The 15622-nt window shown below is 41.3% G+C and overlaps 1 protein-coding gene across 1 annotated transcript in view; it reads left to right on the top strand.

Moving 5' to 3' along the window:
- The window catches only part of LOC108575505 (mucin-17-like), a 27412-nt gene extending 12242 nt beyond the window's left edge, over positions 1–15170 (top strand). Inside the window, exons 2-7 of the mRNA XM_017938323.1 lie at positions 28–176; positions 328–5307; positions 5899–6063; positions 7703–7850; positions 11673–11919; positions 14897–15170. Coding sequence (XP_017793812.1) covers positions 28–176; positions 328–5307; positions 5899–6063; positions 7703–7850; positions 11673–11919; positions 14897–15131 — 5924 coding nt within the window. The 3' untranslated portion in view covers positions 15132–15170. The remainder of the gene's footprint in view (positions 1–27; positions 177–327; positions 5308–5898; positions 6064–7702; positions 7851–11672; positions 11920–14896) is intronic.
- Positions 15171–15622: the final 452 nt, after the last annotated feature.

Below are 15622 nucleotides of genomic sequence, written 5' to 3'. Positions count from 1 at the left end.
AGCACGCGCTTCGTTTTCTTTTTCCAGATGGTCTCACCAAGAAAAAGAAGAGAAAAATAGGGGGGATAGGGAACATTTTTTCTGGAGTCTCGGTCTCACAACTTATGGCACAACGCGAAAGGGCTATTGTTGCGGCATCTGGAGTGCAAGGATCACCAGTGCCAAATGGATCGCAGGTAATGTATCACTTTTAATTAACCTAAAATGAAATCTGTTATTTGAGCAATTAAACAACTTTAACCGATATATTTTCGTCGAAAATTTTCAATGGTATCACTTCGCGTAATATTACCATATGCACACGTGAATATTTTTCGTATGTTTCAGGTGTGGCCAATTGCGATTCCTAATTTGCAAGTTCAGCAAAACAGTCAGCCAATCTGTCATCAGACATTAAACTCACCCTCGCAGAATCAAGACGTAAACGGCTGTGCAACGAGAAATCCTCAGCAAAGGTTAGGTCAGCATAATATGTCGGGGATGCTAATGGGAAATTCGCTGATCATGAATCAGCAGGGTGCTAATTTTAACAACATGACGCAACAGCAGCAACAGCTGCTGCAACAGCAACATCAACAGCTTATTTTACAACAGCAGCAACAACAACAACAGCAACAACAGCTTATGCAACAGCATATATCTCAGCAGCAGCCGCAACCACAACAACAGCAGCCGCAGCAGTTGCTGCCGCATCATCAGCAAATGCAACACATGCAGATTTTACAGCAGCACGAACAGCAACAGCATCAGAATGCTGTTGTGAATCAGATAACGCAACAGCAAGCTTCGCATTATCTGAATCAATTGAACCAGCAACCGTTGCACGTGATGCAACAGCAGGAGCACATAAATCATCAGCAACAACAGCAACAACAGCAGCAGTTGCATATGCAGCAGATGCAGAAGCATAAGATGCAGCAGCAGCAACAACAACCGCAACAGCATTTAACGCAAGAGGTTGATCCGCAATCGGGCAACTATAATCCTCAAAATCCATCGGAAAATTACGTGCATCACATGCAGCCCTCGCAAATACCGGCTCAAACGACTCTTCATCCCCAGCTGCATCAAATTCATCAGCACCAGATGCAGCAACAAACGCAGCAGCATCAACCTAATCAGCACGTGATGCAGGCACAACCAGCTGATCATTTCCAAATGCAGATACAACAGCTACAGCAGCAGCAACAGCAACAACAGCAGCAGCAGCAGCAGCAACAACATCAACAGCAACAAGTACCTCAAGTGTGTGTGCAACCGCAGTATCCTACTCAGCAGTTGAATCATCATGCGATGGACGTGATACAACAACAAAATCCGGGTTCGGTGATGAATACTGCTGAAATACAAAATAGACATAATCGTACACCTTCTGTGACCGATGAGGATCTGAATGCGAAACAAATGCAACAGCAACAGCAACAACAGCAGCAGCAGCAACAACAACAGCAGCAGCAGCAACAGCTTTTGTTACACAACCATACGATACAACGACACCATGTTGTGCAAAATGGTAACTTGGTGAACAATTCACACGAGAATATGCAACGAATGTATACTCAGAATCAGGTTCAGTTCTCTGTGAGAAATTTCGATGCCTCGAAAGGAACTGTCGCCGATGTGAAACACCAGCAACAGTACGCCCTCTCTAATTTAGCGGGAAGAAGCCCGAATACCAATCATACCGTTGAAGCGCAATCTGGAATGGGACCAAACGGGCAGCCCAGTAATATGCATTTCAACTCGAGAACACCGCCCTGGCAACAGAACCGGTCAGCCTCGGGTTCTCATCAGCAATCTCTCGTCACTGTCCAGAATATCACTTGCAACTCCTTTGATCGTGTTCCTCCTTTGCATCACCACATTCCACAAGCTTCTACCTGGACCGACGAGGTAGCGCGCAAGAAGGCGAAATCCAGCAAAGTGATGGTAAAGAAACAGCGTCAGCACAACGTTGCAGACGTTCGAAATCAAAACAGCGTCGATCAATCGGCGTCCAGTCCGATCGACGAGTTCAACGAGAAAAATCAACAGAATAGTAATCAAATAGGCTCAACTGTGAACAGCAGTGGTCCGTCGTTTTTGGAAGATCCGAGCGGTTACCTCGCGCAACAGACCGCTCTGTTGAACAGCACGATATCGAGGCAGACCGGTGTCAGTAGTTCTCAAGTGGGAATAGTTAATAACTCGAAAGCACCTCAGACGAATCACGGTTCGCACTTGCCTAACAACACTTATCTTCCGCAACCAAAGCCTTCCTCTGGCGTCAGCCCCACGAGCACATCGACGTTCAACTCGGTAAAGAACCACGCGACCTCGCCCGTTGTCGTGCACAGTAGCATGACGCCGACGTCGAGCAGCGGTGGAACCGATTCGGAGAGCAGTCCGTGTCAGGGTTGTGTCACCAGCGCTGACACACAGTCGTACGTGCAGGATCAGTATAAACAACAGATGCAACGCCAGTATCTGATGCATTCAGATCAACGCGACGATCCTGTCACGTCGTCTACGTTCGGCGAACAGTATCAGACTAATCAACAACAGAGCGATTCGCGACCGATTCAAGGTGGTACCGTGAGTACCAGTCACGGATCACCGATCGGCACGAACAGTCCAGCGAATTCGGACACCCCAGCCTCGTCGACACCTGGAATATCGCAACCGGCGACACCTCAAAGTCTCATCTCGTCTCAACCATCGACACCGCATAGTTACTCGCAACCGCCAACACCTCATTCGCATTCTACATCTGGTCAGATGCTATCTCAACCATTAACGCCTCAGGCTCAGCAACCGTCGCAGTCCTCGATGAGCAGCGCTGCACAGGAGCAACGTTCTGAAACGCCTTGCTCCGCTACAACGAGTTCAAACGTAGTTCCTTCTAGTACACAGTCCTCTCAAACATCCACCTCTGCTTCGGACAACGTGACGTCGCAAATGACGAAAAGACAGACCACGAGGCAGTCGTCTTTGGACGGTTACCAGCCACATCCCCACACCGTCAACGCTGTCTCGAGAGTGCCGATAAATCATTTTATCGGTACGTCGTCGGTGATAACTACAATGGCGAGTGGACATACCGTCAGCAGTAACACTATCACGTCTGTATTAGCTGGAAGAGCGAATACCGCCACGGTGTCGATAAACACACCTTCCGGAATACCGAATCCCGCCATACCTGATCTACTGTCGAACAAACCTCAGCATCAAGCGCCTTCGACTACTCTACAATCCACTTCGTCACTTCCAACCAGTCAACCGTCAATAGCGATAAGTGTTTCGAAGTCACCGTTAGAGATGGTCCAAAGTGTCGTTAGTAGCATACAGGTGCCGCAGGCTAGCACTAGTTCACCAGTGCAACACCAGAATCAGCAACAGCAACAACAACCGACCCAACAGCATCCTCCATCGAACGTTCAAGTTCACAACGTGCTTACGTCTGGTGGAATATTGAAACATCCTGCTGGATCGACCTTACCACCTGGTCATATACTAGTGTCGAACGGTGGTCAGCTTATAATGGCTAGCACAGGATCAGGGATAAACGGCGTAATGGCACCACCTCCGCCAAAAATCATCTCCAACTCTAACTCTATGCCACCGTTGTCAGTGTCGCCTATGGTTACCAGTGTGACAGGAGCTGTCAGTCAAGTTATTCCTGCGGTAGGTGTAGCTCAGCAAGTGATCGGGCAGCCCACGGTGCTTGTCAACACTATTCAGACTCCTGTACTTATACAGCCTGGCGTGATGACGATGGACAGCATAAGCCAGAACGTTCAAATACCGCATCTGACTGTCGCGACTGGAAATGTGATACAAAATGCTCAGTCGATTCTGGATGCCAATCAGGATGTTGCGAGAAACGCCGGCCAAGGAATAGTGAATCGCCAGCCAGCGTTACTGTCGCCGGAATCTGCGATGAGCAAGAAGAAAGCGTACAAGAAGCGAAAGGCGAACCCGCAGACAGTGGCGTCGATGTTGCATATCGCCTCGTCCCAACAGAACGCCGGCATGCTAATGCAATCGCAGTCGAACTTCGCGCAACAAAATTTCCAAGCTCAGAGCATTGGCGGACCGATGTTGCAAGCGTTGACCATCGTTCCGGGAAAAGGTGGAGCCCCAGCTCAGCTGGTGATGAACGGGCAAACGGGCGCGACGTCGGCACAGTTTAATGCTCAGCAAATAATCACGAATCCTCAACCGGCGCAACAGATAAATCTTCTCCAGCCAGTGAACTTGTTGAACGGCGCTGCTGGAATGGTTCAGAATTTCCCTACCATCCAGCAGTTCATTGTTCCAGGTATAGGGAGCATGGTTATGTCCGCGGACGGAACAGCTACATTGCTGCAGGACACGGGAAACATCGGTATGCAACTGCAGATACAAAACGTGAACGGTCAGAATGTGTTAACTCCTGTGCAAAGTCACAGCGGAATATTCAATCCGAGTCAAAGCATCTTAGCAGCTGGTCCTGCTGGAATGGTCATACGAGCACCGCAAGCAACCGGTGGGAAAATAATTCAACAGCATAGTCCAGGCGCACAATTCCTCTCGCCGAACAGTGGCCAATTCTTGGTGAACGGGACTACGTCGTTCGGGAATCAGCTGAGTCCGATAGTGGCGAATGTTAGTCCGAATCAGCAGGTGACTTTCAACGCGTCGCAAGTTCGACCGACGAACATGCAAGGCCAACAGGAGTTCATACAGATGAACGGGCAGACGTTGATGGTACCGTGCGGGACCGCGCAGAATATTGCCGTTTCGTCGGCTCCCAATCAGCAAAATACAACGTTCGTTCAGCAGAACACTACGATCGTGCAACAGCAAACGACCATGGTGTCCAATAATCAGATACCTAATTTTCAAGCTGCAGCTTCTAACGGAACCACCGTTGATCCTTCGTTGAACATCGATCATAATCAGTCGTATATTTTGAGTTCTGGAATGATTCAAGGAAAGGCGCCTACATCTCCGAAGAGCAGCGTGAATTCGCCGTCTTCGGAGCACAATGTCGAACAGCAACAATACGTTCTTGCTAGCAGTAGCACGACTGTCGTGGAGAAAACAGCTCAGCAGAGTGACCAGCATAGTCCCCTGATGGCGAGACACTCCGTCTCCACGCAGACAGCTGGAAATCAAGCGAACATGGCTCAGTCAGCTATGATGAGGCAAGGATCACCTCCAGATACCACCACGCATAGTCCAGGAAATAGTCAGAGGTCGAACAGCCCTGCTGTGGACACCACGACGCATGGAGCAGCATCTCCGGCACCGCCGATCACAGCTAGACATCACTCGTCGTCCACGGTAATACTGCATTATTGAATATAACGAACATATTAACTGTCACTCTAGAATTAGGAGTACATTAATCTTGCAAGTTGATAGATTCTCTTGTGAAATAATGTTAAGGGGATTCTTACTGATTATAGCAAAATAAATGTAAAATTGTTCAAGTTATTTATCGTCGGAATGGTAATAGTAATTGTAACATTTATTTACATATACAGGGTGTCCGAATTATTTTCGACAAAACTTTGTCAGCATATTCTATGGGTACAAATAAGAAGAAAATGTTACACGAATACAGGTCGTTTGAAGCTTTATTAAAAAGTTACAATAATAATCGTACTTTGTATTTCCTATTTTTGCTATAACTTTTTAACAAAGCTTCAAACGACCTATGTTTATACAACATTTTTCTCTTACTTATACTTATAGAATATACTGACGAAGTTTGATCGGAAAAAATTTGGGACACCCGGTATGTTTTGTTACGATAGAGGGTTGAGAGAAGAGAAAAGTATAGCGTTTTGTGTAATTAAACTAATTTCTTTTTCTCTAAATAAACAATCAGTTAATCAAGTGGACGTGTTAAAACTTCATATACATTTCCAGCCAATGGTTCATTGCGTGTCAAGTAGCGAACCGGACTCAGGCGATGTGCCAGTGGCGTCGGAAGATTGGAGAATTCAGGGTATCACCACGAAGGAAATCACGCTTAGTCAGCCGGGTCTCCATGGGAAAACTTATGTGGAATCGACGGTGACTACTGGGATCCAGGTTGGTACCCATGTAGAGCAGGTCAACCGTCATCTAACTCTAACAGACATGCACCAGCCAGCCGATACGACACACCCTGAAAACACATACGCTGACTCACAGGAGCATATGGACACATCATCACCAAATCATTCCATATATTCAGACACAATGGATCACTCTCCCGTGGAAGATCAGCTAAGCGTCACTAAAGAAATGACGAATGTCTCTTACACAGAGATGGACGTCAATACGTTACCGGTCATAAGTCACGGTCATTATCAGCCGATCCTCTATCATAGCCAACATTATGTTCCCAATACAAACGTTTACCGACAGCAAACCTTAGTGCCACCAGATCACGCGCATTACTCGATGCTACCTCAAACGAAGTACGACACGAAGTCTTGCGTGGAGGTCGAGCAAATCGGTTCGCATATTCCGCAACACGTGGAGCAAAATTCCGAGGAGAAGTCGTTGGAGGCTGCTCAGAGCATAGGTATCCCTTATTGTCCGGAAACTGAGAATTTGCAGAAATTTGTAAATATCGGCATAGCAACGCCGGCCGAGATTTATCCACATTTGTACAATTACCGGTCTGATCCTAACGGGATTGCTGTCGTGAACTATTCGCCCAATAAACAGGCCTACATAAATCCATATATTTACAATCAGTTCGTGTATGCGCAAGAGGCTGACGACGGTGATGAGACTGACTCATCGTCGGAGGAATGAGCATCTTTCTTTCGTACGGGTCGATTAATTTTGTACATTCTTACTATTTGAAATATATCAGTGGCATTCCCTTCACAACGAAAGGGCATAAATACGCGTTTCAATCGATACTATTAAGTTTGTAATTAGTTTGTATTTAACGTTATTCAGTTTTACGCGCAGACACTTTGTGGGCCGAGCGATGTTCCGCTCGGTTTTAGCGTTATTATTTAAAACGTACATTGCAATAATGTAACTTGTATGATCAACCGTGTGTTAACGGATCACTCGTAAGAAACAAAACAAAAAAAAAAAAACAAAACGAAAAAAAAAATAATAACATATGACTCTTTTATAATGGCAAATAGAGAAAAAAATAAATTTTTGCTAAACAATATTTTTCTCATAGAAGTTATCTAATATACATGTTCCTAAATGTTCAAAACAAACAAAAAAAACAAAAAAATAACAAAAAAAAAGATACCTTGCGATGAGCATGTGTAATAAGAGTTTGGATTTTTTATCACTTTAGTATCATTTCTCGTTTGCATGCCTCGAAGAATGAAATTTGAACGTGACATTTGTTTCGGCCATCGATAGCGTAGAAAAAGCGTAAGTTTTCTGCTAAATCTGAAAGAACGCTCCTAGCGTTTTTTTGTATATTATAAACGTTTTTGTACGTGTGCTGTCGAGTCGAGTCAACGATGATCATTCTCTTTCTCGTATGTTCTTTCCTTTCTCTTCTTTTTTTTTTTTTTTTTTCATTTTCTTTCACGTAACCTTATGTTTTTCACGCTCGGTCGAAAGAATGATGAGGATCTTGCTGAAGAAAGGAAAAGAGGGGTTTATCGAAACGAAACGAGCAATTTGGCAGACGATAGATTGAAATGATATTAGCATGTGACTGGTAGGCTTGTGCCTGAGTTGATCGAGTTGTATTTGACAGATCTATACGTCAGAGACGTTGAAGCAAGCGGAAGGTGTGGTGAGCACAGTGAGGTGCGAGGGCAGGGAACATGCCCTCGGCCGCGGAATCAAGCGAAAGCTGGACTCCATCCATTCCATGCATTCTACCCTGCATGAAGACCAAGATGGTCAGTATTGTATGGTATTCTTAGACGTTAATCGTACATTAGGTATATAAATAGCTCGGCTATAGTATCGAACCGCATTTTGATAATCAACTTGGTTAATTGACACGGCGAATGAGTATTAGGAAATTACAATAAACATGTAGAATTTACTATTAAATTTTTTGTGGTATAAGAAATTAATACTAAGAAATTACAATAAATGTGTAAAAATTATTTAGAAAAATATTTGACAACTGCTAGTAAATTTAATTGATCAAATTTTATTACTAATTTTTTTTGTAGTACAAGAAATGAATATTAAGAAATTAAAGTAAATATGTGAATATTATTTAGAAAAGCATTTGAAAAATTTGCGAGTAAATTTAATTGATAGAATTTCACTGTTAAATTTTTTGTGACACAAGAAGTGAATATTGGAAATTACGATAAATATGTAAATGTTTAGGGAGTAATTAAATTACAATTGATCGAATTTTATCATTGAAAATGAATTCGTTGAACGAACGACACGCAATTATTATGAAAGTTACTTTATCAAAATGGTATTTGATAGTAGTACATGTATCGTTGACAAGTAATGTAAATGATACAAAAGAAATTTGAATGCACGATAATCTTGAAAATTTCAATTATCCAATGAAAATTTTACGTTGCTTGTCGATGATTGTTACGCACTGATTCGTTAGTATTAAGAATGCTTCTGGCTCTAACCACTTTCGATTGTTCATAATGTAACTTAGGTTCACATTCTAATATTTTATTCATACTACCTCACATTTATAATAAACGGGGCATGCTTTTACTATGTACATCGATTTGCCAGTTTGCGTTTGTGTGAATCGCATGCCGATATTTTTTCCTCTCACTTTTGTTTGCTGCACGTTTGTAAGTGGCATGTTCAAATTTATACCGCACGTTTCATTCTCTACGCCTTGCTAATGCTTTTTAAATGATGTCCAAGATTTTGTTCATCCCTAAAATTAATACGAATAGTTGAGGAAAAGAAAAGAATATTCTCGCGCGTGATCTTATTTCCGACTTTATTTCTCCAATTGATTTATTTCGATAAAAGCTTTTCTTTGTTGTACGAATTAGTTTATGAAGTAACTATTAGTGTAATGTGAAATATAATACCGACGTAGCAGAATTTGCTAATTACGCTACAGGGAAGTAGAAGAAAAAAAAAGTGTTCCCTTAGAAATTTCAGCGTTTTTGAAATTAAGATTATCGTTAAAATTTCTCCGACGATTATTTCCAACTGTATATTTTTGCTCGATTGGAACAAAGAGGCAATCGGTATCGAATGAAATCGTTTAAAATTCGCTCACGAGTTACTCGAGAAGCAGGTAAGTGGTGTCAATACTAAACAATTTTGTTGATTGAGAGAAAAAAAAGAACCCAGGAGACTCGATGCTTTTTGCTACACAAAAGTAACGCCCGGTGACGTTGAATTAATAAAATTGTACATAATATTCACCGAAAGGATTTGTTGCGTTCTTTTATTTTTTCTTTTTTCTACTAATTGGCTGTCAGGTTTGTTAATATCATTGTCCACGCAGTTGTCACGTACCATTGAAGGGGCTGAGGGGCTTCAGTCATATGTTCATTTTCGGCGCGGGTGTGGCTCACCGGTTTTATTTATTGCGGCATTTCTTGTACATAATCACCCTCACGTTTCTCGTGTCGCATGTGCATAATCTTGGGGAGGGTTCGTTTGTTTTCGTCCTGGCCAAAAGAATTCGAGAACGTTGGTAGTGCTTCGTACGTGCGCGAAAATTTGTCACACCTAAATCCACGGTTCTATCACGGTTCGTAATTTGCAGTTCGAAAAACGAGAGGTCTGGGAATTCACGATTCAAATTATTGTTTTGTCGCCTGAAACCGTAGAAAGCAATGGAAATATATTTGCCGTCCGACGGAATTTTACGCCGTTTAACGATCGACTTGCAACGACGATTTATCCATCGCAAGCAAGTTGTGAATTAAAGAGTTAAGAAAGGGCATGACGCGAAAAAAAAAAAGAAAAGTGTACAGGTTGCATTCGTGAAAGGCAGGATTTTTGTCTTCGTTCGAGTGAAAAAAAAAAAAGAAAGAAAAGCGAGGAAGATCGATGGACGAAATCATTTGCATGTGCTCGAACCATCTGATATCTCATTTTGCCACTGATCTCGCCTACCACCATTTGAATGAAATTACTAATCATTTTTTAACGAACACACACGCGAGCAAGAAGCACATTTTAAAACGTAAAACAGCCCTACAAATACGAACGTAGTGGTGTTATATCATCAGTTGTCAATTTTAAGGATAATCCCATTCGTAAGGCACGCACCATGAGCATCATACTCATTTCGCTGTTATGCGTTGCACCTATTGATCAAAATTAACACACAATCTTAACCGGACCAGAGCTTGCGGGATCGTTAATTCTAGTTAAGTTCTCGAGTTGTTGTTAATTCATTTGCAATATTTACGTTGTTGTGAAATATAGCGGAAATATTGATTCAGTAAACTCATCTATCGTGGGTATATTAATAAAACGGACTAACAAGGAAAGGTTGATAACACGAAAATTTTAAAAAATTTGGAACTTTGCTAAAATCTAGGTCAACTGATGCTAATAACGAAATTATTTTTTGTTTTCGTAATGAAACAGTCCTAGGTGTGCAAACACGCTCTCGATAAAATTGTGAAATTTCACATTATCGTGACTATTTACGTGAAAAATAGTTAAATTCAAGGTTGTGATTTTTGATATAAAGAATTTTCGAAAAATATAATTTCTTTCAAAATTTACTCCCACTACTCTTAATTTCTCGTCCTCTAGGACTGTTCATTTTGACATTTCTGCAAAGTTTCCAATTTTGTTGGAATTTTCGGGTTACTGAACTTCTCTTGCAAGTCAAAAAATTCTCATTTTTACTTCATGGTGAAAGAACGTATTAAAATTACACCTCTATATACTGGTAATACACATTGAGGCTTGCTGTAAGGAATAAAGGATTTTTGTAATTAAAATTAACTCATTTATTCTAGATCTATTCTCTACGTATTTGAGAAACAAGGCATATTGACTTGCAAGGAAGCTACTCCAAGTGATAACCACCGATATTGATGAATTTTTGAAAAGATATTTGACATGTATTTTATATCGGCAATCGTACACATTGAAGGGGCAGAAATCGCCCTCAAAGAGTAGTAAACATATTTGCTCTGTCTTAAAAATTGTTAGAGATGGAGTTTAAAAATACAAAATTCGTCAATTTGCACTTTTCCTCCATCTCCAATTTTAAGGACAATTTTCACCCCTTCACTGTGGCCAATTGCCAATACAAAAAAAAAACACGTATCTAATATTTTTCTCAAATCTACCATACACCAAAATTTCATCAAAATCGGTGATCATCTAGTCACTGTCCTTTAATTAAGTCACTTACTTCCAATACTCAGTCGAATCTACACAATGTGCATCAGCATCACAAACCACACGAAACCACCTCAAATCACACAAAGAACTACCTCAATCTTCTATTTCACCATACCAAACCACACAAATCTTCAAACAGAGAACGTTTTCCAATCTAAAGCTTACGATCCCGCGACGCTCATCCCGCTTTCCCGGATATACATAAGTTTGGTTTCATCGCGTTCACCGCGTTCGGTTAAGACACCCTCCGGTGGATAAGAGAGAGGTAGCGTGAACTAGAGCGAAAGAGAGCGAGCGAAAGAGAGCGAGCGAAAGAGAGCGAGAAGCAAGCGAGTAAGACAGTAGAAAAAAAGAAAACCGAAAGAAAACATGGAACCTTGTTTGAAAATCCTTAGTAGCCGAGACAAAGTCGGAGGAGAAGAGCCAGAGGAAACTGGAAGTGGGTGAGCTAGTATGGGGCGCCGCAAGAGGAAGTCCGGCCTGGCCGGGCAAGGTCGAGTCTTTGGGCCCGCCGGGCACCATGACGGTCTGGGTCCGTTGGTACGGGGGCGGGGGCGGTCGGAGCCAGGTCGAGGTCAAGGCTCTCAAGTCCCTCTCCGAAGGCCTCGAGGCGCACCACCGTGCGCGAAAGAAATTTAGGAAGTGAGTCGCACCACCTCGTTCGGGGGATCAACTATCAGAAATGAATTATCCGAACCCTCCTTAGGGATAAGAAACCTCTACACGGAGTATCCGGCCAGGGATGAACGATCACGATTTACGGAACGATACGACGTCGCGTTTTCCACGCGAGGTTTTTCTTTGTTTCGTTTCAAGCTTTTGCTGGTTGAACATGTACGGCCTCCTTTGTACGGGGTGTTAAGAATGTATATCTGTTAGTGCATGATATATACCTTTTTTTTTTCTCTCTCTTTTTCATAGAGATATGTTTGAGTAATATGTTAAGAAGCTCATTTTATTGTCGATATTTTCTTCTTTTCTTGAGTATTTTTGGATTCGTAGCTGTCAAGGGGAAAATCGTTTCAAAGGGATGTTTGTGCCTGGTAATTTTTTTTTTCTGAGGACTTGGAGAAGTTACTGTTTAATGTTTCATCTTGAATTTGGATTTTCAAACGGGAGATGTGTTGATCGTTGATGTCACTTTTAACAGAGTTATGTTTAAATAGTATTTTATAAAATTCATCTCATTGTCGATATTCTCTTCTTTCATTTTTGAATAATTTTAAAAGGATGTTTGTGTCTGGTAATTTTTATCAAAGGATTTGGACAATTTATTGTTTAATATTTCTTCTCGTAATTTGGATTTTTAAACGAAAGACACATTGGTCGTAGATATTTTCCACTTTCATTCTTTCAGTGAACAGTAAAATGTTATTTTAGTGCACGATTCATAGAATTTCTTAATTAGAATCCTTAACAACAACTGTATACAGTTACTTCGAGTATTACCAGTGTTAAAAAAATAATATGTAACAATACAAGATGATCTCGTCCAGATTCTTTTATTTATTGCACACAAAATATTGAAATTTTAATAAAAAAACCACCAAGATTTGAAACATTAAACGATCCAAGTGTCTCTGGTTGAAGGATTAGCAAAGGTAGTTGAGACAATGTTCGATTTAATTTTACCCGAAATCTTATTCCATTATAAAAATTATTGGTATCAAAATCAATTCACTGAACGTTTTGTAACTCCGGATGAATTATTGTGATTCTGTTTCGTATTTTGTTGTCGTTTATCCTATTATACCCGAGATACACAAGAGGTATAATCAATCGAAATTGATAAATGTTTTACAAAATTGATCCGTCACAATTCTTAAGCAGTACGCTTCAACCCTTTCACTGCTGTCGACGCCTATGGTCGCTTCGAGAATTTACTCACACCGCGCCCTTGGCGCCTATAGGCGTTTTAAAAATGTCCTCGCACCGTGGCCTTGGCGCCTATAGGCGTTTCGAATATTTTCTCGCGCCGTGTCCTTGACACCGTTCACCTTATTTTGGTCCTTTGTTCACTTATACCTTAATTTCACAGAAGGAATTTAGAGACTGTAAATTTCAAATTTGAATTTCAAAATTTCTTTAAAATTTTCAAACGAAAGATTTTCGCGACCGTGATTAGAAAGGATTATTGGAAGCTGTGCCCTTGGCACCTTTCGCCACACTGTCACCTTAATTTAATCCTTAAATTTCGTCCTTTGCGCACTTCCACCTTAATTCAACGGAAGGAACTTAAAACCGATAAATTTGAAATTTGAACTTGGAAATTTTTTAAAAATTTTAATACGCCAAATCGAAAGATTCCGCGGCCGTGATTGGAAAAGGGTTAATTTATCTCATACGTGTGATTTCTCGTATTCGAAGATCAATTTTGTACAGCATTTATTAACAAACCAACAGCCAATGATATCGAGTCTCTGCTAATTATAAGAAACTCCTGCGTAGCTGCGATTTTTCATTTCGCGTTACTCGTTTAACAGTAGAAAGCTTTGAAGGTACCTCTTTTCTAGAAGGCCGTTATTGGAGAAAACGCTTTTACTTCTGTCTCTTTGATCGCAGTTGCGCGGTTCTAGCCATTATTTGAATTTACACTTTGCAAACACACATGCAATTTTATTTATCTCGCTTAGTAATTTGCTGTTTAAGTATAACTTCTGTATTCTTTGTTTAGTAAGTAAGTTCTTCGTAGTACAATAGAGAACGTTTATAAAACGGTTTTTTTATTACCACGGTTGTACAGAAGTCATCGGACTCCTATTGGTAAAAATTTCATATTCAATCCGTGTTCCGATGTGAATGCAATCTGCGATGCGTGAAAAATATCGAAAAAACAGAGAGAGAAAAAAGTGGACGTGACAGATTTACGGTTGAGAATCTTTTAATAATAACGCCATTCGGAATCCGCTTACGATAGACTCGACAGCAGCCAGATATTCAAATTTGTTTGATCGGATCGAGTCTCTTATTGACAGTTTAAAAAAAAAACAAAAACGTGTTCGATCACTTCTTTCCTTATTTTATTTTTATCGAACAATTGGAGTTTGCATTATCATTAAAATAATAAACTGCGGTAGTATCTAAAATATTAAGATCTTTAACATCGTCGTGACTTTATATTTATTTATTTTTTTCAAATAATACTTATCAAGATTTTTAACATCGTCGTGACTTTCTACTTATTACATTTTTTCACCAATATTTATCGCGAATTTTAACACACTTATCAAGATCTTTAACATCGTGGACTCTCTATAAATCGATCAGAGCTTTTTCAAACGAAATTACAAGAATACGAAACAATTCAATACAGCAGAATTAAAATCGACAAAACTGAAAGAATAACCGGTGTTCGAGAGAAGTATCAAAATTACCGTATAAATTTGCACACACACACACACACAGGCAGTCGAAGAATTTCGAAGAACGTCTTAAAAAGAGAAGATTCTCTAAAACCAGCGCAGATATATCAGCAAAGAGTAGTGTCGTAGCTGCGTAGAGCATCCTAGACGTGTATCCGCGGGCTTTGCTGTTGCTCACTGAAACCATATCCGGTTATGCTCGATGTTCTTCACGACTAACCCCACAATTTTCTCGTTTGCCCCCTTTCTTTTTCTAGAAGTCGTAAATTGAACATGCAGCTGGAGAACGCCATACAGGAAGCGATGGCGGAACTGGACAAGGTCACGGAATCCAGCAAGGATCAGAAAGCAACCGGCAGGTCTTGCAAAGTGACCGGAAGCAAGGGATCGGAGAGCGGCGGGGCTTCGAGGCAAGAGGGAGGAAAGAGGTCGTCGAAGAAGGCTGTTGGATCTTTGAACCCTGTCGCGGCACAGCAGAAACAGTGTCGGTGATCCGTGTCGATCGATCCTCTAATAAACCAGCTTAAATCACGATGATCCGGCTGTTGAAGAGATCGCGTCAAAGAGGGCACGTTCGAACCCCTCTGGCATTCTTGTGTGCATTTCTCAATTAAGAAACACCGACACAGCGCGCGTACTTGTTCTATGTTGTAATTTCTTCTTCGAATACTTTGTAATCCACCGTTTTTCAATGTACAGAAATTCTATGTTACACTCGGGAGAAGTGACGTTGCGAAGGTTTTCGAAGTTACGCTGGTTTTTCAATCGCATTTCGTGTCGAAACTCTCGATCCGACGTGATTTTGTCGTTCTTTGTCGACGCGAAGATTTTAGTTGTGCTGAAGCTTCGCTAGAATGTTTGCTGTTGTATACTTCTGTATCGCGATGACGCTGTTTCGCGAAAATTCTTGACAGCGATTGCAGCGTGTGTTCTACGGCTGTATCGTGGAATACAAATTCGTTTAACCCTGGTACGTACCTCAG

The sequence above is a fragment of the Habropoda laboriosa genome, unplaced genomic scaffold, assembly GCF_001263275.1.
Source record: "Habropoda laboriosa isolate 0110345459 unplaced genomic scaffold, ASM126327v1 scaffold269, whole genome shotgun sequence".
Classification (NCBI taxonomy): Eukaryota; Metazoa; Arthropoda; class Insecta; order Hymenoptera; family Apidae; genus Habropoda; species Habropoda laboriosa.
The sequence above is the reverse complement of the archived record's forward strand: the minus strand, read 5'-3'. Positions and strand labels throughout refer to the sequence as shown.